This window comes from Hyperoodon ampullatus (assembly GCF_949752795.1).
Source record: "Hyperoodon ampullatus genome assembly, chromosome: 10".
Classification (NCBI taxonomy): domain Eukaryota; kingdom Metazoa; phylum Chordata; class Mammalia; order Artiodactyla; family Ziphiidae; genus Hyperoodon; species Hyperoodon ampullatus.
The window spans coordinates 77,425,017-77,448,002 of NC_136923.1; the positions used below are offsets into that span (position 1 = coordinate 77,425,017).

At 42.6% G+C, this 22,986-nt stretch overlaps 1 protein-coding gene across 2 annotated transcripts in view; it reads right to left on the reverse strand.

Moving 5' to 3' along the window:
• The window catches only part of ADGRF5 (adhesion G protein-coupled receptor F5), a gene marked incomplete at both ends in the record, with an annotated part of 58,427 nt that extends 36,155 nt beyond the window's left edge, over window positions 1-22,272 (reverse strand). The window contains 3 exons of one of the 2 annotated variants that reach the window (XM_079713621.1): window positions 105-275; window positions 10,203-10,257; window positions 22,159-22,272. In XM_079713621.1, the coding sequence (XP_079569747.1) occupies window positions 105-275; window positions 10,203-10,257; window positions 22,159-22,260 (328 nt within the window). The remainder of the gene's footprint in view (window positions 1-104; window positions 276-10,202; window positions 10,258-22,158) is intronic. The other variant, XM_079713620.1, reaches the window with a different exon arrangement.
• Between the last annotated feature and the right edge of the window lie 714 nt (window positions 22,273-22,986).

Consider the following 22,986-nt stretch of genomic DNA (forward strand, 5'->3'; position numbering starts at 1 on the left):
CCCCCTCCACACCCCACATCTCCCTCTAACAGGAAGGGGCTCAGAGCAACGTTTCTCCTGATTGGCCCAATCCTCCTATTTCAAGCAATGGGTCTTTTACTCACCTGTTGTCACCTCGATGCTCAAAATGTTGGTAGCTGGGTCAGTGTCATCCCCTTGAACAGGAAAACTGAGGCTTTTCAAGTAAGCTTTGCTAGGCCCCAGGAAGGAGGCATCTTCAAAACTGACCTCAACATCAACAGTGAACTCTTGGGCTGCAGGACTGCTCATGGCAACTGGAACTAAAGCATATGAAGGCTGTGAGAACTCACTGTGGTGGGCAGAGAGAGAACATGATGGACCTTTCAGCGCTTAAAGCCAATGACGTTTTAATTAGGTGGTTGGGTTGAACAGACGCACACTACTATATATAAGATAGATAACCAACAAGGACCTACTGTGGAGCACAGGGAACTCTGCTCAGTGTTCTGTGATAACCTATAGGGGAAAAGAATCTGAAAAAGAATAGATATATGTACATGTATAACTGAATCACTTTGCTGTACACCTGAAACTAACACAGCATTGTAAATCAACGACTCCAATATAAAATAAAAAGCAGAAGTTTCTTGGGAATCCCCTGGGGTCCAGAGGTTAGGGCTTCACGCTTCCACTGCAGGGGGCATGGGTTCGATGCCTGGTCGGGGAACTAAGATCCCGCACGCCGTGTGGTGCAGTTAAATTAATTAATTAATTAATTAAAATTTTAAAAAAAGCTAATGACGGGGACATGTGGATGCCGGACACATCAGCCTTTAAGAATTTCTAATGAACTTTTTTAGAGAAAAAGAAGTTTGTTTACTGATCACCACCAAGCCCTCCCTTCATGATTCTTCCTCTCTACAACTCTGCTATATTAGAGGAGAAAGGAAAGAGATCTAGCTTGTATCAGTGCTGTGGTCTCTGGCCATTTGAGAGCTTCACAGGCCAAGCTGAGGACTTGTCCATCCTCTCCATTCCCACAACCCCCTTGGTGTCCAAGGCCAAGGGTGACTGTGTGGAAAATGGACTCAAATGGGACACGAATAGAAGCAGGGAGACCCAGCAGGGAGGCTCGGCAACCATCTAGACAATAAAAGCCACGGTCCTGACTCACCAGCATGAGTCAGTATGTTTCTGACACCATTCAATGGTCATGCATGTGTTTTGAGAGCTGAAGGATGCACGCACGGCTTGAAGACCTCTGGGAAAAGTCATGTAGTTAATTCCCTTTGTTCTTAGCCTGTGTGCTCAGCATGGGGTCTTTGTTCTTACTCTGTATCTCTGGTGTTCAGCACATGCTAGGTACTCAACAAAAGCAAAATTGGCAAATTGGAAATTAAAAGAAAAGAGATCTTCAGCAATTCATTGTTCTTCCAAATCGTCTCAAGACTGGTTGCCTGGCTGGCATTCTAGATGAGTCTGCTTCCCAATCCAGGCAAGCCAGACAATAGATCTATTGGAATGTTCCTGCATAATTACTACTATTACATCATGTCTGGGCTGTTGGTTGTAAGTTCTCAAGGGCAGGAACTGTTTCTTTCACTTCTCATGGCCTTACCCACTCCATCTGGCATGGAGCCCAGCACATAATAAATTCATGTCCAATCAATTCTTGATAAACCTGCAATTTCTGAGTTGAGTCACAGATTCACCTTTCTGTCATGGGCAGAATCTTTGGCTCACTCTTGGTTGAAATATATAACTGGAGCAGAAGCCATGGGTGTGGTTAGTAGCTAATGAAGAACCTTCAAAAAATAGGAGAATTTTTAATACTGATGCCTTGAGAAGACAAGTTGTGGTTTATTTTATCTTGTCAGTCAAATAAGGAAGAGATTAGTGAATACTTGCAAGACTTTTACTTTAAAATATAAGTAAAATCTGGAAGTACGATACATATATATATGTATGTATATATATAAAACCATAACATTAAAATTCTATGTCTGTTTTCTAAAAAGACAAAGAATTTCCCCCATAATATCACAAGATTTGTTTTAAATATTCCAAGGATTATTTATGAGAAACACTAAAATGGAGTAAGTTTACTATGGGAAACTCCAACTGATAAATGTTTATTGTAGAAAATGGTCCACTTACAGCTGTCAACTATGTTTGTCTAGGAGTTTGGTTTTACTTATCAACCTTGTTGAGTATTTCACTTTGGCATCCTTCAACTTGCTGTAATTAACTCAAACTGTAACAAATGTCTGTACACATTTTCTTAAAATTAGGAATGCATTTTACGGTATGTTTCCTCCTTATAAAAATGTATTTACAAGTAGAACACCGTGACTTTTAAAACCCAGTGCGGAATCTCAGTTGGTCACGATATTATGGCACTGCTTGAAATTTCCTGTTTTCTTTCTGATTTGCAAACGGTTCTGTGATGCAAACAAGCTTCCTGGAAGGACTGCTAATCTTAATCTGAGTGATCCTAACCCTAGACGTAGTATGTGTCCTGCTGGGAACATTTGCAACGAGGGGGCGGCTGCATGATATTTATAAGCTCTGTTTTAGAGCACATTCTTTTTCCTGAAAAGTAATGCAGCAATGTTTATACCCTCCAGAGGATTCAGAAGCTCCAGGATCCCCTTTGCTGTGGTCAGTCTACTCTCCTCCCAGGAATGAATGTAAACAGGATTTCCTGGACGGTAGCTGCTTTTGAGATGAGTGAGGTCAGTAACAGTCGCGTATCACCCACTCCATCACCTGCATTATTGCCTCCCAGGGTCTGATCCCAGCGTGATTTCAATGCCTGCCTGAGGGTCGTTAGTATCACCCATGCCTGAGCCCACCTCTCTCTGCTCTTTACAGAAGTAATTGGAGAACGAGCATGTGCCTGAAAAGCACATGGTGCTTCCTGGATGTCATCATTCGCCGCTGAAGCCAAGGTAGTTCTTCCGCTGAGATCCTACAAGGAGCTGAGCCAAAAGCTTAAAATACCACTAAGAGGACAGTTTCTGTGACTTTAGCGAGTTCTAGTCTATGGCACTTGTGCAAATATTCATTGAAGCACCAGCCTCTAAGACCCCCTTCCCCTCAGCCACCTTTTATGTTCTTGACAACTTCTAAGGGAGTTTCAGAATAACCCTCAGCCTGAGCATCAGTTCTCCATAAAGACTGTTAAGGATGGGGAACATTTAATAGAGAAAGAAATGCCTTCTTGAAAATGGTCAATTCTTCAAAACAGGCTCAAAAACACCACAGTAACTCAGAAGGCTACAGGCTTGCCCTTGGAAATCATCTATTCCCGTGGTCCCCACTCTTGACTGATGATTATCCACACGTAGGGATTCTACACACACAGATATTGTGGAGCCTCAACCCAGGTGAGTCAAAGTAGGATCTTTATAAGTTAGTCCCAGAAATCTCTGCTTTTAGGCATGAGAAAAATGATTCTTCCAAAGAGTAAATGAGTTGCCCCAGCTTCTGCTGCTTGTTGGTGGTGTCCACGGGCCCAGAACTTGGATCTCTGGACTTCTAGAATGGGGTTCTTTTCATTACCTCACTTTGACAGTTTGACTGGTAGAATCATTTCTCCCTGAATGGTGCCATGTGTTCCTCAGGAAAAGAGAATAAAGGATATTTTGGAGGTGGGGTGGGCATGCAGTAATTAATAACTTCAAAGATAGAGATAGCTTGGCTGGACCTACCAGTGACCATTGGCTTGGCCCTGAACCCAAAGCATCATGGTGTTATGGGCAAGCAGAACACAGAAACACCACTGGGCTTCCAGTCCCTGTAATGCCCAGGGAGAGCATCTGAGTTTAAGGGAAGAAGCCCAGATGCTCAGGATTAGTATGACTTGTGTAGGGTGGGGTCAGGGGCCCAAGATTTGGGGTCGAAAGGCCACGCCCTGTCCACCTCACCTCCTCCAAACCTGAGGACTTCAGAGCTTCGGAAAGTGATGCTGGTGGGCTTGCCCCAGGCTACAAGGGACCCAGGAGGAACAGGAAGTTTCCTCCCACTCTGTGTAAGTGTGTATTTTAGAGCCCCTTCCATGCTTCTCTGCTGCCTCTGGACCACCTGATTCCAGACAGTTCAGTGTGTTCTCTTTGCCTCGGGCTCCTTCGCCCTGGTGTTGTTTGTCTGAGTTCTTCTGACTCACCGATGCCCCAGTGGAAGGTAGCACATTCCAGGGGTCATCAGTGTCACAGACGCAGGCCAATCCTGGCCTGGTAGGCACAAACCAACCAGGATTTCCCCTCTCCTTTCCCATTAATCACTGCCCGCCACACAGCACTTATCTTAAAGAGACGTTTCTGGAAAGTTGGCCACAAACTGTGACAAGCAGTTCTGGGTCTTCCTCACAGCTGTTTAAGCAAACAAGACTTTTTTTTTTTTTTTTGCAGTACGCGGGCCTCTCACTGTTGGGGCCTCTCCTGTTGCAGAGCACAGGCTCCAGATGCGCAGGCCCAGCGGCCATGGCTCACGGGCCCAGCCGCTCTGCGGCATGTGGGATCTTCCTAGACCGGGGCACGAACCCGTGTCCCCTGCATCAGCAGGCGGACTCTCAACCACTGAGCCATCAGGGAAGCCCAAACAAGACTATTTTTGCCTGGCCACTCTACTGGTAATTACAGCTTCTCAGAAGTCGGGGCCTAAGTCAATGTATAAATGAATCTGTCACCTGCAAGAGAGTGAAGGCTGCTGACATCACTCAGGAGAAATGAGGTTCGTGTAGTTTTCTCTTGACCAAAGGGGCCCAGGCATCTTTATCACTGAAGATTTGGCTCTCATTTCTCCCCCTTAGTCCTGTAGCAGGTAAATATTAAAAGCTACCTGCTCTGCTTTTTTCTTGACATGTTCTCGTAGGTACCAATTTGGCAGCATCATCTGGATCTGCTGTACCTTTGTCAGGAGAGAGTCAAAGATCCTGTTCTCCCTTTAGGTTTTGAAAGGTTTGTTCACACAGAGGAAAACTGCCAGAACCCCAGGCTATGGTCTGGGGGGCAGGCATGGATGGGGGAGAGGGAGGGCAGCACTGTGGCACAAAACAATGGGCTGTGAGGCCTGGAGAAAAGAATCAATCCTACTAGCTCATCATACACCCAAATCATCAAAGTCAGCCCCATGTACAGTGATGCTAGCACCCCTCACTCAACAAATCTGCTCCGAGAATCACAGCTGCGTAAACTTCCTCTAAATGTGGTTAGAGAGAACGCAGTTTCCTTCTGCAATATATGCATAAGAAAAAGCCCTGGACCATCAATAATCTCCTCATATTCCCTCTGCCTGGAGCTCCCTCCTCCCTCCCTTCGTCTGTCCCATTTCTGCTCCTTCTTTCATGCCTCAACCTCAATCAATTCTTTCCTGGTCACTCTCTGAGCCTATGTGTGCTCAGTGACCTGAGGACTCACAGAATCAAGGCATCGTGAAGTTGTTTGAGTATTTTCAAGATCATCTTGGGTAACCACTCATCAGATGCCGTGATGCCCCCTATAAACACTCCTGCTAGGTGCTTATTCAGATTGGCTTAAATACCTTGCATGACATGAAACTCACCTCCATATAAGATGGTCCAACCCACCTTTAGTTAGTTCTGTTAGAAACTTACATTTAGCCCAGACCTATCTCTCTGTAGCTCCTACCATTTTCTAAGCAGTAGCTTTGTCTTTTTGAGGCTCCCAATATGGGATGACTCTGCTTTTGATATTACAAACTTTGAATTTAACTTATGGTGCGTGCATATCCTATCATTAGAACCAGATTAAAAGTGGATAGCAGCAGTCAGCATGTTTTATGTTCTTTGTACCCAATAGGTGCTTAATAAATGTATACTAATTAAATATTAAAAACACTTCTTGGCTAAAAAAAAAAAAAAAAAAATCATGGCATGGAATCTCACAGGCAAGATCCAGAAAGTCATGTTGAAAACTCTGACTCTTAACTATGAGCTAGGACTTGGAGCCTAGGGAGCTGGGGTAAATGCCCTCTCACCTGGGAGGCTACTGAACCCCTGTGAGCCACGCTTTGCTCATCTGTACATTAGGAGCACTATTTTCTCTGCAGAATTTGTTGTTAAGGAGTTGGGGTATGAAGACCCCTAGCAAATTGCCTGGCATATAATAGCCATTCTGAAACAGCATGTAGAAATAATAATACTGATCATAATAAGTGTAAAGATGATCATCTATGAAGCCATCTGCTGGTAGGTCAACTAAACCTAATTCTCTTCCAATCAGGTCTCACTTTTGAGATAGGTAAGCCAAAAAAAAAAAAAAAAAACCCACCAGGCAGAGAGCACCAGCCTTCTCTTCTTACTTTGCCACCACTACTGCCTGCTCAGAGCACGAAATGCCACAAGTTATCATAAGAAAGATTAAAGCCAGGAAAATCCCCAAATCTGTTTCTCAGCCTGGAGAATGCACAGCATTTCCTGAACACAGATCAAAAAGAGACAGCACACCCGGCTGGGCTGCAGGTCTGCGGAAAGGTCAGGATTTCCGAGCTGGCAGCTGGCAACCCAATCTGGTAGGAACCTTGTTCTCACTGAATCTGTGAAGATGTAAGTGCCTCCAGCTCGGGCTTAGGACATCCTGGGTCTCCCTTTCTCCTTCCAGCCATTCCTTTTGAAACCAAAGAAGAACCAGTGGGGACTCTTCAGCCCAGGACCCAAGACACATTCCCAGTTAAGCTCAGAAATCTGACATGGGGAACTTCATAATTGATGCTGAGGACACATTTGCGTTACTTCCAACCTAAGAAGCCTCTTTTTAGAAAAAAAAAACTTTAAAATCAGTCCATCCCGGCACTTTATTTATTTTTGGCCGCACCATGCAGCATGCAGGACCTTAATTCCCCAACCAGGGATCGAACCCGTGCCCCCTGCAGTGGAAGCACAGAGCCTTAACCACTGGACCCCCAGGGAATTCCCAAGAAACTTCTGCTTTCAGTCCCCTGTGAAGATTGCCCTTAAGACTAAATTTCCTGCTGACTGTTGTACTTCCAAAATAAGATTTTCATTCCAGCTCTGGCTTCTACTTGTGGCCTCCACCTCCCCAGTCACCCGGGTCTGTGCACTCCCAAGTATCATATAGATCATCCCTCCCTGTCACCCCCATGTCAAGTCTGTCCCCAAGTCCTTTTGACCCAATTCTCCAAATGTCTCTCACAATCGTTCGCCATGTTCCTTTCCTAACATCATTCCAGGTACCAGGGCCCATGACGGTCCACACTGCTGAGCATCCTTGCTGGTCTCCCGGCACTAATCTCTTCCTCTAATTCCTTCAACCATAACCATCTGGCAAGTTTTCACTTCAGATGGCTTCCACCAATGCCTTCTCTGTGCCACCCTCTCGGCTGGTCTAGAATCCACTTCCTGGTGGAATCAGGACAGAATTCTGGAGGCTTTGACGGACGCTTATTTCCCTCTGCTCCCCAGTAGCCACTAACAAGCAGGGTCATACTCTTCTTGCCTCTGGCCTCTGAGTTTTTGGTGAAGGTTTCTCTGCTCCCACAGAGTTTTGAGATAGTTTTCCTAAAATGCTAATATTGTGGCATCCAACCTCCTGCCTTCAGTAGTTCTACAAAACCTTCTCTGTACCAGGTATATTTCAGGTTCTGTCAAATGCAATATTTTTATAAATCAGTCAATTAAATTTGTTTTTAATTTTAAAAACCATTAAAACAAAAAAAAACCTCAAATACCCCCCCAGATAACTATATTAACATTTAAAAAATAAGTACATAATATTATTTAATCCTCTCAACAACCCTGTACAGTAAAAATATATTTGTATATTTGTATGTATGTATATATATATGTGTGTGTTTGGATGTGTGTGATATATTTGTGAGACATAATATGTGGTAGAGGAAGAAGTCCATAGCTCTGAGAATAAATGTGAGTATTGATCCTACCTTTAAAGGATCAAACTTTAAAGCTCTAAAGAGTTGGTCCAGTGCCTCAAAAGGAAATTCCTTTTGAGAATTCTCTTTCTCTTGGAAACTTTGTTTGCCCCTTTCTGGCATGAAGGCTCCAGAACACAGACACTTCTGTGTGGCATCTGCTGAATGTAACCTTCCTATTGCTTGCTTTCCTAGTTTTCCTGGAGAGCGATGCTCTTAACTGCAACTTATATTCTGAGTATCTGCGGCCCAGTGCCTGGGCCTTTCCAGGACCAGTTCTTACCTCAGTGATTTTGTACAAGTACCAAGGCCAATCCTTCTTCTGCAGATGATGGGTTGAGTCATTAACACTTCCAAAATGACCCTAGAGGCCCAAACCATGTATAAAAAATGGAAAACATGTTTTCATGGTGATTTATCATCATCGTGACTGTTTTTAATGAAAGCATGTCTGGAAAAATTTTGGAATGTCAAATCCTTAGGAGTGGAAGTGGTTTCCTCTCTGAGGGCTAACCTCTCATGCTGCCACCAAGTATCACAAATAGCTAGGCCCGGAAGTGCAGAGAGATGTTACTTTTCCAGGTGTAGGGTCACCAGCTGGTTCCGAGGCAGGTGGCAGCCTGAGCCATAGAAGAAGCTGGCAGAACCTGGAGCTGGAACTTAACTCAAGTGGTTTGATTTTAAGAAGAAAAGTCTTTCAAAATATTGAGTGCGGACATCTCTGGTCCTGTTCCTGTCATGGGGGTGGGAGGGTTCAAGGGGTTGTCGGGAGCGGGGTGGGTAGAAGTGATAATGCTTGTTTTAAAGCACAGGAAGTACAAAGTACAGTCTGTGCTGTAGATCACTTTAGGGAAGGAGAGGAGGGCGAGTGAGGATCCCATAGGGATATAAAACAAGGTTAAAATAGAAAAAAAAGGGAAGGAAGGGAGGGAGAGAGGACCAATGGTATGAACTGCCGGCGAGCATTTCAAGAGCTTAATACAATATGGTTGAATTCTCATTTCACACACAGGGCAGCAGGTGGATCTTGTTATGGCCCTGTAAGGGGCTCTACGGGACGCCTTTATCCTGCCCTCGGGGCAAGCCTGCTCCCTCTGGCAGCCTAAAGTCTCTTTTAGACCACCAGACTGAATAGACCAAGTCCCAACATGCCTGGAAAAGGATTCAGTCCCAATGTTACAAGTGAAGAAGTTTCTAGATGGTTGGTCCAGCCACGAAGCCAGCAGACTCTTAGCAAAAAGGAACATATCCTCTGAACTCACACAGGGGCAGCTATGACAGAGACATGCCTTCCCTTTATTTGTTCACTCAACTGTTGGGACACTGGGCTACATGCCAGGTTGCAGAGAGGAAGAGGGTTCAAGGGAGCTCATGTCTCCTGGGAGTGGCAAACAGGAAGCAAAAGAATTACAATGCATTGGGATAAATGTTGGGCTATGAGAATGTATTGTGGGTAATGGGAACCCAGGAAAACAGCCCCTCCCTATCTGGGGAATTGATGGAAGACCTTCCAGGGCAGGAGCCTATGTGAATGAGTCCCCCAGACAATCAAAGGGGGGGGGGGGTGGGATACTGACTCTGTGAAAAGCAGCAGAAGGAGAGTGAGTGGGCAAAGCACATAGGGCCCAGTGAGCGGATAATCAGATTTTATCTCCAAAGCAATGGGTAGCCCTTGAAGGATTTTCTGCAGGGAAATGAGAAAATCAGGTTGATGCTTTTGCAAGGTTGCTGTGGTGGGAGGAGCTGGTCCTTGGAAAATGCAGCCTCCAGATGTACCCACCTGCTCAGGGTCCCACACGAGGGAGGGGACACTGACCATCACCATGCAGGTGTTCACAGCTTTCACCTGCCCCCAGCCCTCCAAATGGCAGAGCCCTGTGTTTTCCAGACAGCTTCTTGGGAATTCAGTGGGAAACTGGAGTGGCAGGCAGAAAAGGACTTGGGTCTAGCGATTCAATTGATCCACAAAATAAAGTGCTGAGCGAGAGGAGACGCAGTTAAAAGAAAAAAGAAAAAAGGCAAGGCTGCTGGGTTGAGAAGAGAGAAGTAGGCTTTTTGGTGGTGGCGGAGGGCAGCTGAAGGAAGGGGCCTCGGGGAAATCTTCAGGCTCTGAGGAGAGGTGATGGGAGAGGACACGAGCCTTGAATGTGCTGATAAGACCCTTTTAATGTCATTTGATAGAGAATGGAGTTCCTTTGCAGTTACTTCTAGAAATTGAACACTGAGGCGCTCAGAGACTGAATTATGTGGATCCCAGTGTTTCAAAAAGTAACAACAAATGTGATTTGATGGAATTTACTAGAAAAATGGCCAAGCAAAGGGTTACATACCGGCTTGTTTTTGCCTTACTGGGTCCTCCCCTGCTAGTTCATGTTCACGGAGAAGCTGAAAGAACATTTTAGAAAATAGTCAGTGAGTGTTAGAGACGTCTTTTCACAGTGGTTCTCTGTTCACATGCCCCAGGATGTTCAAGCTGAGGGTAGGGCTGCAGATGCTGGGTCAGCACCTTGTGCCCCGGGGATGGCGGGCAACCGGCGATTGAAGTGTCGGGGAAATGAAATGGATTCGTCTCTGTGGTATGATCTGGGCATCGACTTTTTATAGACCAGTCTCTAGATGCAGGAGCGGAAGAAATCAGCCTATCTGAGTTTCTCAGAGTTCCTGCAGCTTGAGGCCTGTCAAGAAATATAAATGAAGCTGTCCTCCACTGTACTGAGACTTGAACCCTGAGTCATTCGCATGACCTTTTAGACAAGTCTCACGACCTCTCCTCCACACTCAGCCTGTCCCCACCCCAATATTTCTGCAGCATTAGGGCTGTTTAGATTGTGCATGCTTAGAAATTATTTTCTCCTCCTCTGGCCCTTTTTCTCCTAGATGGTTCGATGGTTGCCTTCTGAGGCAGGGGCTTTGAGAGCCAGGTCTAGAGCCAGAATGCCTGGGTACAGGCCCTTACTAGCTACGTGACCTTGAGGAAGTTACTCGTCCTCTCCGAGCCTCAGTATTCTTTTCTGTAAAATGGAATAATAATAGTGCCAACCTCATAGAATTGTTATGAGAAATAAGCCAACCGCAACGTGGAACATAGTAAGCTCTTAATAAATGCTAGTTAGATCATATAGTACAATAACTAAGCATAAGGACTCTGCAGAAATTGAATTCAAATCCTAACTCTGCCATAAAATGGCTGTGTGACCTTGGGCAAGTTACTTAACCTCTCAGTGCCTCAGTACTCACCTAAAGTAGAGCGATAAAAATAGCTTACCTCATGAGGTTGTTGTGAGGATCAAATGATTAATCAATGTGAAACACTAGAATAGTTTTGATGACAGAGTAAGTGCTATTCTGGGACAGGGCATCATGCTGTTCTGGGGGCACCATTCACATGGACCCCCCCTATTTGCATACTGCCACTTGCTTCATCTCCATAAAGCTCATCTACTGTCATCATGTGGCTTCTTTGTCTAAGAACTGACATCGATTGGCTTTGCTGCTGAGTTCACTGCCAGCTCCGTAGCTTATAACCTTACCTTGACCTGATATGGGGCTCCTAGCTCATCCCTGCCTCCAAGTGAATTTTCCTATGATGTGTTTCCCAATCCAAACTTCCTTAAGTCTCAGTAGAAGAGCCAGATAACCCCTGCCCTCCAGGGTGTGTGCTTTACCATGAATCCCATGCACCAATGAACACCACCCGAGAGAGAGAGAGAGCTCTGCCATCTGTGGTCTCTACCATTTTTTCCTAGTTATCTCACATCATAATGATAACAAAAATAATAATTCCTAAGACTTCTTCAACACCCTGTGCCAGGCACTGTTAAGTACTTGGTGTGTGCTTATTTATTTAATCCTCATGACAATCTAAGGCGTAGATACTGTTATTATCTGCATTTCATGGATGAGAAAACACAGGCACAGAGAGGTCAAATAACTTGCCTAAGGTCACACAGCCTTGAAATGGCAGAATCAGGACTCAAACCCAGCTAGCCTGCATCCTAAGTTTGCACTTATCCACATAGGTATGGCTTCGTCTTATCAGGAGATACCCCGGAAACTGGGGGGGAACTGGGTTCCTCTCTGTGACCCAGTATCTCTTAACTAGTGCCTTTCTCTTTCTTTCTCTATTGTCTCCTCGACCCCCTCCTTCTTTTCAACGACTAGTATTCACGTCCACAGGAACTGTGGAGGGACCTAAGAGTTCACAAATATTCTTGAAGAAATGAACAGAGGAATGACGGCTGATGATTAGAATTTCCAAAGCCCAGGGTGCTGCTTCATTTGCAGTGAGATTATTTCAGGTCTACCGAAATGTGCAGAAACCAAGAAATAACAAAGTCAATGTATAGGGCTGGTTCCTGTGCGGCTTGCCCTGGAGCCTTCTCTGGCTCTGTGCCTGGGAAGAAGGAAGAGTTCTTCCGCTGCCTTGCTGCCTCCATCCTCCCTGGGGCTTGGGGGTGGGGAAGGGAAGCCACAAGGAAGCTTTCTCTGTCCACTCTTCATGGCTTGCTGCTGGGGGACTCAGCCCAGGAGAAGGTGACTACTGGTGGTCACTTTTGGGAAGCTCTCCTAAGCTGAGATTTCATTTCTCCCATTTTCCAGGGGTGCTAAAAAATTAAGGACTTGCTGCCGGCAGTTGTGGGTTAAAATCAAGGTACATTTCAATCCTCTCATGCAGAGCATTTCAAATCTTTGTGAGCATAAGGGTCACCTCCCTCCCTCCCCTAATCCGATTTAGCAGGTGTAGAATCGGGTGAAGAAAGCTGCTTTTTTAGGGGCTTTCCTGGTGGCGCAGTGGTTAAGAATCCACCTGTCAGTGCAGGGGACACAGGTTCGAGCCCTGCTCTGGGAAGATCCCACATGCCACGGAACAACGAAGCCCGTGCACCACAACTACTGAGCCCGCGTGCTACAATGACTGAAGCCCGCTCGCCTAGAGCCCGTACTCCGCAATAAGAAGTCTGCGCACCGCAACAAAGAGTAGCCCCTGCTTGCCACAACTAGAGAAAGCCCGCGAGCAGCAACGAAGACCCAACGCAGCCAAAAATAAATACATAAATTAATTAATTTTAAAAAAACTACCATACGATCCATTTGATGGATAAATGGATCAACAAAGTAGGATATACATACAATGGATCCATATTCAGACTTAAGAAAGGAAGGAAATTCTGATGCATACTACAACATAGATATATTTTTAGGACATTATTCTAAGTGAAATAAGGCAGTCGTGAAAAGACAAATACTATATGATTCCACTTGTATGAGGTACTTGGAGTAGCCAAAATCATGGAGACAGAAAGTAGAACAGTGAGTTCCAGGAACTCAGGGGTGCAGAGCTAGGGAGGTATTGTTTACTGGATACAGAGTTTCAGTTTTGCAAGATGGTTCTGCAGATTGGCTGCACGAAAATGTGAATATATTTAACACTACTAAACTATACACTTAAAAATGGTGAAGATGGTAAATTTTGTATTTACCACAGTTTTTTTTTAAAAGCTCATCACCCCATGTTGCTTTTAAAATGGTAGAAGTGGGAGCTGAGTGGCAGCTTAGGGCGGCATGAGCTGATAAGGCAGGTTCAAGGGCACCTCTCCAATGGAGGTCTTCAGCCTCTAGGTTGGATGAAGATATTATATCTTGAAGGCAGATCTAGGCGGGACAGTTGGGGCCTTTTGGCATGGTGGTGGGAGCTTTCAGGAAGACAAATTTAAAGTTCCACCAGCAGTCCTGGGAGGCCTATCCCCTGATCAGCCTGGGCCACGAGGCAGATGGAGGGGCTTTGTTAAGGATGCTGTGATGAAGGCCGAGCTGGCACAGTGGGAGGGCACTGCTGCAGCTAGGAACACTGGGAAACTCTGGAACAGAGGTAAGGCTGACCCCATTGCTGAGATCACTTCAGGCTCCGGCTTTCTCCCCACATGCTTGGGGTAAGTAGAGCTCTGTACTGACCGTGCAAACTCACAGGAAAAGTAATGTTTCCCTCCTCTATTTTTAAGTGCAAGCTGCTGCATATGATTGCATGGGCTGTATCTCGCATATCGGAGTTTGGAAGAAGACATACAAAGTATACCTCCCAAGTCATGAGAGAAATAAAAAAGACAAAACCTAGGTCCAAACAAAGAAAGACACAAAAACAGAAGAGAGGAAGGAAATGCATAAACTCATAAAAAAACATCCTGAAAGTAAGAGCAAGCATTTTAAATATGACATCAAATGTGAATAAATTATACTCCTCAAATCACAGTCATATTAAAAAAAAAGAACCTCAAACATTCCTTGTTTATAAGAGAACTAGTAAAACAAAGGAATATACTGAAAGCTAAACAAAAAATAAAGAACAAAGATCAGGCAAACACAAATAAAAAACAGAACTGACCATTGGAATATAAGACAAAGAATTAAAACTGAAAAGTATCAAGCAGGGCAAAAAGAGACAATTTATTATGGTAAAATCTACCAGTGAAGCTCTAACAATAGTGACAGACTGGATAAAGTAGCACTAAAGTATCTTTTCAAAAAGTCAGTAGAAAAAAATACTATTACAAGAAGGGAAATCATAATAGCAAACACAGATAGTGCCTTTTTTTTTTTTCTTTTTGCAGTACACAGGCCTCTCACCGTGTGGCCTCTCCCATTGCGGAGCACAGGCTCCGGACACACAGACTCCGGACGCACAGGCTCAGCAGTCATGGTTCACGGGCCTAGCCGCTCCACGGCATGTGGGATCTTCCCGGACCGGGGCACGAACCCGTGTCCCCTGCATCGGCAGGCAGACTCTCAATGACTGCACCACCAGGGAAGTCCCGATAGAGCCTTTTTAAAAATGTATCAGGCACAGGGAGTTTACTGGGTCAGTAGATGGAGGGTGGTCAGGACTCATATTTCTTTTCTTTTTTTCCGAATGACTGTTGGAGAAAATCTCATGTAACCTGTGTGAGTCAGTCGTGAGTGTTTCTGCTTCTGGAGGAATACATCTGTGACTATATTCGAGTGTATCAGATAGAGAGACCCTGCATTTTACCCTCTCCAGAGAATAAACTTCCAGACTTCTGCCCGGGTGGAGGAAGGGCAGCTTGCCCAAGTTCATGGCACGGGAGAGGGGATATAGGGACCCAACCACTTTTCACACATCCTTCAACCAGTCTCCTTATATCAGCATTCTCTTCATACTCCACTTTCAGAGGGTTTCATCAATTCTTGGACATTTTGATGAATATTAAGCTAGCTTTCTCCACTGTTGGCTTAAGATTCAACTTTCTTGAGTTTTCCAATTTGATTGACAGTTGACTATTTGTCTACTTGTCTCCAAAATTCTGTTTTATAATTTCCTTTTCTGCTCCATCATTATAATTTTACTTTTATTGATGCTGCAGTCAGATTTTAAGAGGACTGTGTTCAACATTATTTTCTTGACCAAGCATATTCCTGGCTCTGCTCACTGCTGCTGAAAAGATTTACTGCAAAAATAAAAACTATATTATCGGGACTATGGGAGGGCTCACACCAAAGAGTACTTCCCAGAAATTCTGCTGCCAGTGACGTGTCCCTGCAGGGAGCCACAGCCACCCCCCACCTCTGCAGGAGACGCGTCAACACTAGCAGCTGTGTGACTGCCTGAAACACAGATGGGAAGTAGAGCTGTGGGAAATCAGAAGAATTAAAAACTGTGTGTCTGACAGGGTCTTGGTGCTCTGGCCAGGTGTCAAGCCTGAGCCTCTGATGTGGGAGAGCCGAGTTCAGGACATTGGTCCACCAGGGACCTCCTGGCCCCATGTAATATCAATTGTCCAGAGCTCTCCCAGAGATCTCCATCTCAATGCTAAGACCCAGCTCCAATCAGCGACCAGCAAGCTCCAGTGCTGGACTCCCCATGCCAAACAACTGGCAAGACAAGAACACAACCCCACCCATTAGCAGAGAAGCTGCCTAAAATAATACTCAGTTCACAAACACCCCAAAACACACCATCAGATGTGGTCCTGCCCACCAGAAAGACAAGATCCAGCCTCATCCACTAGAACACAAGCACCAGTCCCCTCCACCAGGAAGCCTACACAAGCCACTAAACCAACCTCAGCCACTGGGGGCAGACACCAAAAACAATAGGAAATACGAACCTGCAGCCTGTGAAAAGGAGACCCCAAACACAGTAAGTTAAGCAAAATGAGAAGACATAGAAATACGCAGCAGATAAAGGAGCAAGGTAAAAACCCACCACACCAAACAAATGAAGAGGAAATAGGCAGTGTACCTGAAAAAGAATTCAGAGTAATTATAGTAAAGATGATCCAAAATCTTGGAAACAGAATGGAGAAAATACAAGAAACATTTAACAAGGACCTAGAAGAACTAAAGAGCAAACAAACAATGATGAAAAACACATTAAATGAAATTAAAAATTCTCTAGAAGGAATCAATAGCAGAATAACTGAGTCAGAAGGATGGATAAGTGACCTGGAAGATAAAATAGTGGAAATAACTACCACAGAGCAGAATAAGAAAAAAGAATGAAAAGAATTGAGACAACATTAAATGCACCGACATTCAAATTATAGGAGTCTCAGAAGAAGAAGAGAAAAAGAAAAGAACTGAGAAAATATTTGAAGAGATTATAGTTGAAAACGTCCCTAATATGGGAAAGGAAATAAGTCCAGGAAGCTCAGAGAGTCCCATACAGGATAAATCCAAGGAGAAACACTCCAAGACACATATTAATCAAACTATCAAAAATTAAATACAAGGAAAACTATTAAAAGCAGCAAGGGAAAAGCAACAAATAACGTACAAGAGAATCCCCATAAGGTTAACAGCAGATCTTTCAGCAGAAACTCTGCAAGCCAGAAGGGACTGGCAGGACATATTTAAAGTGATGAAAGGGAAGAAACTACAGCCAAGATTACTCTACCCAGCAAGGATCTCATTCAGATTTGATGGATAAATTAAAACCTTTACAGGCAAGCGAAAGCTAAGAGAATTTAGCATCACCAAACCAGCTTTACAACAAATGCTAAAGGAACTTCTCTAGGCAGGAAATACAAGAGGAGGAAAAGACCTACAATAACAAAAACAAAACAATTAAGAAAATGATAGTAGGAACATACATATCAATAATTACCTTAAATGTAAATGGATTAAATACTTCAACCAAAAGATGTGGACTGGCTGAATGGATACAAAAATAAGACCTGCATATATGCTGTCTACAAGAGACCCACTTCAGACCTAGGGACACATACAGACTGAAAGCAAGGGGACGGAAAAAGATATTCCATGCAAATGGAAATCAAAAGAAAGCTGGAGTAGCAATTTTCATGTCAGACAGAACAGACTTTAAAATAAAGACTATTACAAGAGACAAAAAGGACACTACATAAGGATCAAGGGATCAATCCAAGAAGAAGATATAACAATTGTAAATATTTATGCACCCAACATAGGAGCACCTCAATACATAAGGCACATACTAACAGCCATAAAAGGGGAAATTGACAGAAACACAAAAATAGTAGGGGACTTTAACACCCCACTTTTACCAATGGACAGATCATCCAAAATAAAAATAAATAAGGAAACACAAGCTTTAAATGACACATTAAACAAGATGGACTTAATTGATATTTATAGGACATTCCATCCAAAAACAACAGAATACACTTTCTTCTCAAGTGTTCATGGAACATTCTCCAGGATAGATCATACCTTGGGTCACAAATCAACCCTTGCTAAATTTAAGAAAATTGAAATTGTATCAAGTATCTTTTCTGACCACAACGCTATGAGACTAGATACCAATTACAGGAAAAAAGACTGTAAAAAATACAAACCCATGGAGGCTAAACAATACATTATGAAATAACCAAGAGATCAATGAAGAAATCAAAGAGGAAAACAAAACGTACCTAGAAACAAATGACAATGAAAACACGACAACCCAAAACCTATGGGATGCATCAAAAGCAGTTCTAAGAGGGAAGTTTATAGCAGTACAATCCTACCTTAAGAAACAAGAAACATCTCAAATAAACAACCTAACATTACAACTAAAGCAATCAGAGAAAAAAGAACAAGAAAAAAAAACCCCAAAGTTAGCAGAAGGAAAGAAATCATAAAGATCAGATCAGAAATAAATGAAAAAGAAATGAAGAAAACAATAGCAAAGATCAATAAAACTAAAAGCTGGTTCTTTGAGAAGATAAAGAAAATTGAAAAACCATTAGCCAGACTCATCAAGACAAAAAGGGAGGACTCAAATCAACAGAATTAGAAATGAAAAAGGAGAACTAACAACTGACACTGCAGAAATACAAAGGATCATGAGCGATTACTACAAGCAACTATATGCCAAAAAAATGGACAACCTGGAAGAAATGGACAAATTCTTAGAAAAGCAAAACCTTCCGAGACTGAACCAGGAAGAAACAGAAAATATAAACAGACCAATCACAAGAAATGAACTTGAGACTGTGATTAAAAATCTTCCAACAAACAAAAGTCCAGGACCAGATGGCTTCACAGGCAAATTCTATCAAATATTTAGAGAAGAGCAAACACCTATCCTTTTCAAACTCTTCCAAAATATAGCAGAGGGAGGAACACTCCCAAACTCATTCTACGAGGTCACTATCACCCTGATACCAAAACCAGACAAAGATGTCACAAAAAAAGAAAACCACAGGCCAATATCACTGATGAAAATAGATGCAAAAATCCTCAACAAAATACTGGCAAACAGAATCCAACAGCACATAAAAAGGATAATACACCATGATCAAGTCGGGTTTATCCCAGGAATGCAGGAATTCTTCAATATATGCAAATCAATCAATGTGATACACCATATTAACAAATTGAAGGAGAAAAACCATATGATCATCTCAATAGATGCAGAAAAAGCTTTTGACAAAATTCAACACCAATTTATGATAAAAACTCTCCAGAAAGTAGGCATAGAGGGAACTTACCTTAATATAATAAAGGCCATATATGACAAATGCACAGCCAACATCATTCTCAATGGTGAAAAACTGAAACCATTTCCACTAAGATCAGGAACAAGACAAGGTTGCCCACTCTCACCACTATTATTCAACATACTTTTGGAAGTTTTAGCTCCAGCAATCAGAGAAGGAAAAGAAATAAAAGGAATACAAATTGGAAAAGAACAAGTAAAACTGTCACTGTTTGCAGATGACATGATACTATACATAGAGAATTCTAAAGATGTTACCAGAAAACTACTAGAACTAATCAATGAATCTGGTAAAGTAGCAGGGTACAAAAGTAATGCACAGGAATCTCTTGCATTCCTATACACTAATGATGAAAAATCTGAAAGAGAAATTAAGGAAACATGTCCATTTAATATTGCAACAACAACAACAAAATACCTAGAAATAAACCTATCTAAGGAGACAAGAGACCTGTATGCAGAAAACTATAAGACACTAATGAAAGAAATTAAAGATGATAGAGGGCTTCCCTGGTGGGGCAGTGATTAGGAATCTGCCTGCCAATGCAGGGGACACAGGTTCGAGCCCTTTTCCGGGAAGATCCCACATGCCGTGGAGCAACTAAGCCTGTGTGCCACAACTACTGAGCCTGCACTCTAGAGCCCATGGACCACAACTACTGAAGCCCACGTGCCTAGAGCCTGTGCTCTGCAACAAGAGAAGCCACAGCAATGAGAAGCCCGCACACTGCAACGAAGACCCAACACACACAAAAATAGATAAATTTATAAAAATAAATAAATAAATAAATAAAGATGATAGAGACAGATGGAGAGATATACCATGTTCTTGGATTGGAAGAATCAACATTGTGAAAATGACTATACTACCCAAGCAATCTACAGATTCAAAGCAATCCCTGTCAAACTACCAATGTCATTTTTCACAGAACTAGAACAAAACATTTCACAATTTGTATGGAAACCCAAAAGACCCCGAATAGCCAAAATAATTTTGAGAAAGAAAAACAGAGCTGGAGGAATCAGGCTCCCTGAGTTCAGACTGTACTACAAAGCTACAGTAATCAAGACAGTATGGTACTGGCACAAAAACAGAAATATAGATCAATGGAACAGGATAGAAAGCCCAGAGATAAACCCACACACATATGGTCACCTTATCTTTGATAAAGGAGGCAAGAATATACAATGGAGAAAAGACAGCCTCTTCAATAAGTGGTTCTGGGAAAACTGGACAGCTACATGTAAAAGAATGAAATTAGAACACTTCCTAACACCATACACAAAAATAAACTCAAAATGGATTAAAGACCTAAATGTAAGGTCAGACACTATAAGACTCTTAGAGGAAAACATAGGCAGAACACTCTATGACATAAATCACAGCAAGATCCTTTTTGATCCACCTCCTAGAGAAATGGAAATAAAAACAAAAATAAACAAATGGGACTTAATGAAACTTAAAAGCTTTTGCACAGCAAAGGAAACCATAAATCAGACAGACGAAAAGACAACCCTCAGAATGGGAGAAAACAGTTGCAAATGAAGCAGCTGACAAAGGGTTAGTCTCCAAAATATACAAGCAGCTCATGCAGCTCTATAGCAAAAAAACAAATAACCCAATCCGAAAATGGCAGAAGACCTAAATAGACATTTCTCAAAAGAAGATAGACAGATTGCCAACAAACACACGAAAGGATGCTCAACATCACTAATCATTAGAGAAATGCAAATCAAAATTACAATGAGGTATCACCTCACACTGGTCAGAATGGCCATCATCAAAAAAATCTACAAAAAAAAAATCTACAAACAATAAATGCTGTAGAGGGTGTGGAGAAAAGAGAACTCTCTTGCACTGCTGATGGGAATGTAAATTGATACAGCCACTATGGATGTTCCTTAAAAAACTAAAAATAGAACTACCATATGACCCAGCAATCCCACTACTGGGCATATACCCTGAGAAAACCATAATTCAAAAAGAGTCATGTACCACAATGTTTGTTGCAGCACTATTTACAATAGCCAGGACATGGAGGAAACCTAAGTGTCCATCGACAGGTAAATGGATAAAGAAGATGTGGCACATATACACAATGGAATATTACTCAGCCATAGAATGAAATGAAATTGAGTTATTTATAGTGAGGTGGATGGACCTAGAGTCTGTCATACAGAGTGAAGTAAGTCAGAAAGAGAAAAACAAATACCATATACTAATACATATATATGGAATTTAAAAATAAATGGTTCTGAAGAAACTGGGGCAGGACAGGAATAAAGATGCAGACATAGAGAATAGAGTTGAGGACACAGGGAGGGGGAAGGGTAAGCTGGGATGAAGTGAGAGAGTGGCATGAATGTAAAATAGATAGCTAGCGGGAAGCAGTCGCATAGCACAGGGAGATCAGCTCGGTGCTTTTTGACCACCTAGAGGGGTGGTATAGGGAGGGGATATGGGGTATATGTGCACGTATAGCTGATTTACTTTGTTGTACGGCAGAAACTAACACAATATTGTAAAGCAATTATACTCCAATAAAGATGTGAAAAAATGTATCAGGCACAGTTCTAAGGCATCTTATAAATATTAACTAATTTAATTCTCATAGAGATCAGTAAATAAATACTCTTATTTTCATCATTTTACAGATGAGAAAACTGACACACAGAGAGAATCTCATCAGTCTCATGAGATTTCATAACCAGTAACACGCCCTGTCTCTGGTGCATGGAGTAGCCCAAGGAAAGAAGATCCCAAGGATTCCCACAAGGAACAAGGGGGTACTTATCACCCTCTTGAGTTAAGCTAAACTCCCATTAACTTCACAAAGGCAAACGACCTGGCTAATTTGTTAGCAAAAAGCTTGGATGATATCAATGGCCCTTTCAACTATATCAGTCTGTGATTATAACACAGACACAAATTAACACCTTTTGAAATGTGTTCTAGTTTGATGCTCATGTTCAAGTGAATACTTTGAGAACATAGGTCCTGCTCGGTCCTCAAAATCTGCTTTATAGGTATTGTTGTCCGTTTCACAGTGTGGAGCTTCAGGCCTAGAAGTGGCAAATGTTTAAGGAGGGAAGCCGGGAGGATGTTCCCTTGACACTACCACTGATTTCAGAGTGTGGCAAGTTGTAGCCCAGTAGATACCTTAGCATCCATTTATGTTCACCACCCCCTCCCACCATTTGTGACATTTTCTCAAAGACCTTAAACATTTGTTTAAAGCAATTTCCGTCTGTGACATTCCCAGGAAGTCAGAAAAATGTGACAGGGAAAATACAGCAGACATGGATTTACTCACCGAAGGATAAACAATAGACTCTAAATTCAAGTTCAGTGTAGCTTGGGAAGAAAACATCACAATAACCATGAAGCACAAAGTGGTTCTCCTTGGGGATTTCATGTCTTCAAGTTCGAGTTGCCTTGCCTGAAATGGAAATAGGATGGTTTAGAGATACAGTAATTCATGTATCAAACACAGAAAGCACTAGCAAACCCTATCTCAACGTTTGCACTACAAAAGGACCTTTTCAGTGAAGGGGAGAAAGGAAAGAGCATAAATACATCAACTGTAGAGAACAGTGTCTGCTCCAGACCCCGGGTGAGGGAAGGAGGATGTTGGGAAGGATGGGGGTTGGGAGGGCTGGGGATGGTACCTGCCAACAGGACAAAGATGGCAGATGTTTGGGTACCTTTCCTAGAGACATAGAGAAGGAGAGAGAGAAGGAAAGAGAAAGGAGAAAGAGGAAAGAGAGGGAAAGCAAGAAAAAGGGAAAGACTACTCAGTACAAAATACTTTTAACCGTGGGGGTCAGTACATAGCATATGAACAAAAGGATTCAGAGAACAGTACTTTCCTTTGCTATGTGCAACACAGTCTGATATTTTCAATCCTATTCTATTATCTTACACTATTTTTTTCTTTTAATTCTGGTAGTAAACCATTACATTGACTTTATGACCCACATTAATGGGCTATGACCCACTAGTATGAAAAATCCTGGACTCAGTCATAAAAATACAAGTTGTATTTTAGAGATTTTTAGAGTGTATAATATGGAATATTGATATATATCTCAATATATTGATTTTTTATAGCTATCTCTTTACAATGCTAGTAATGAAAACA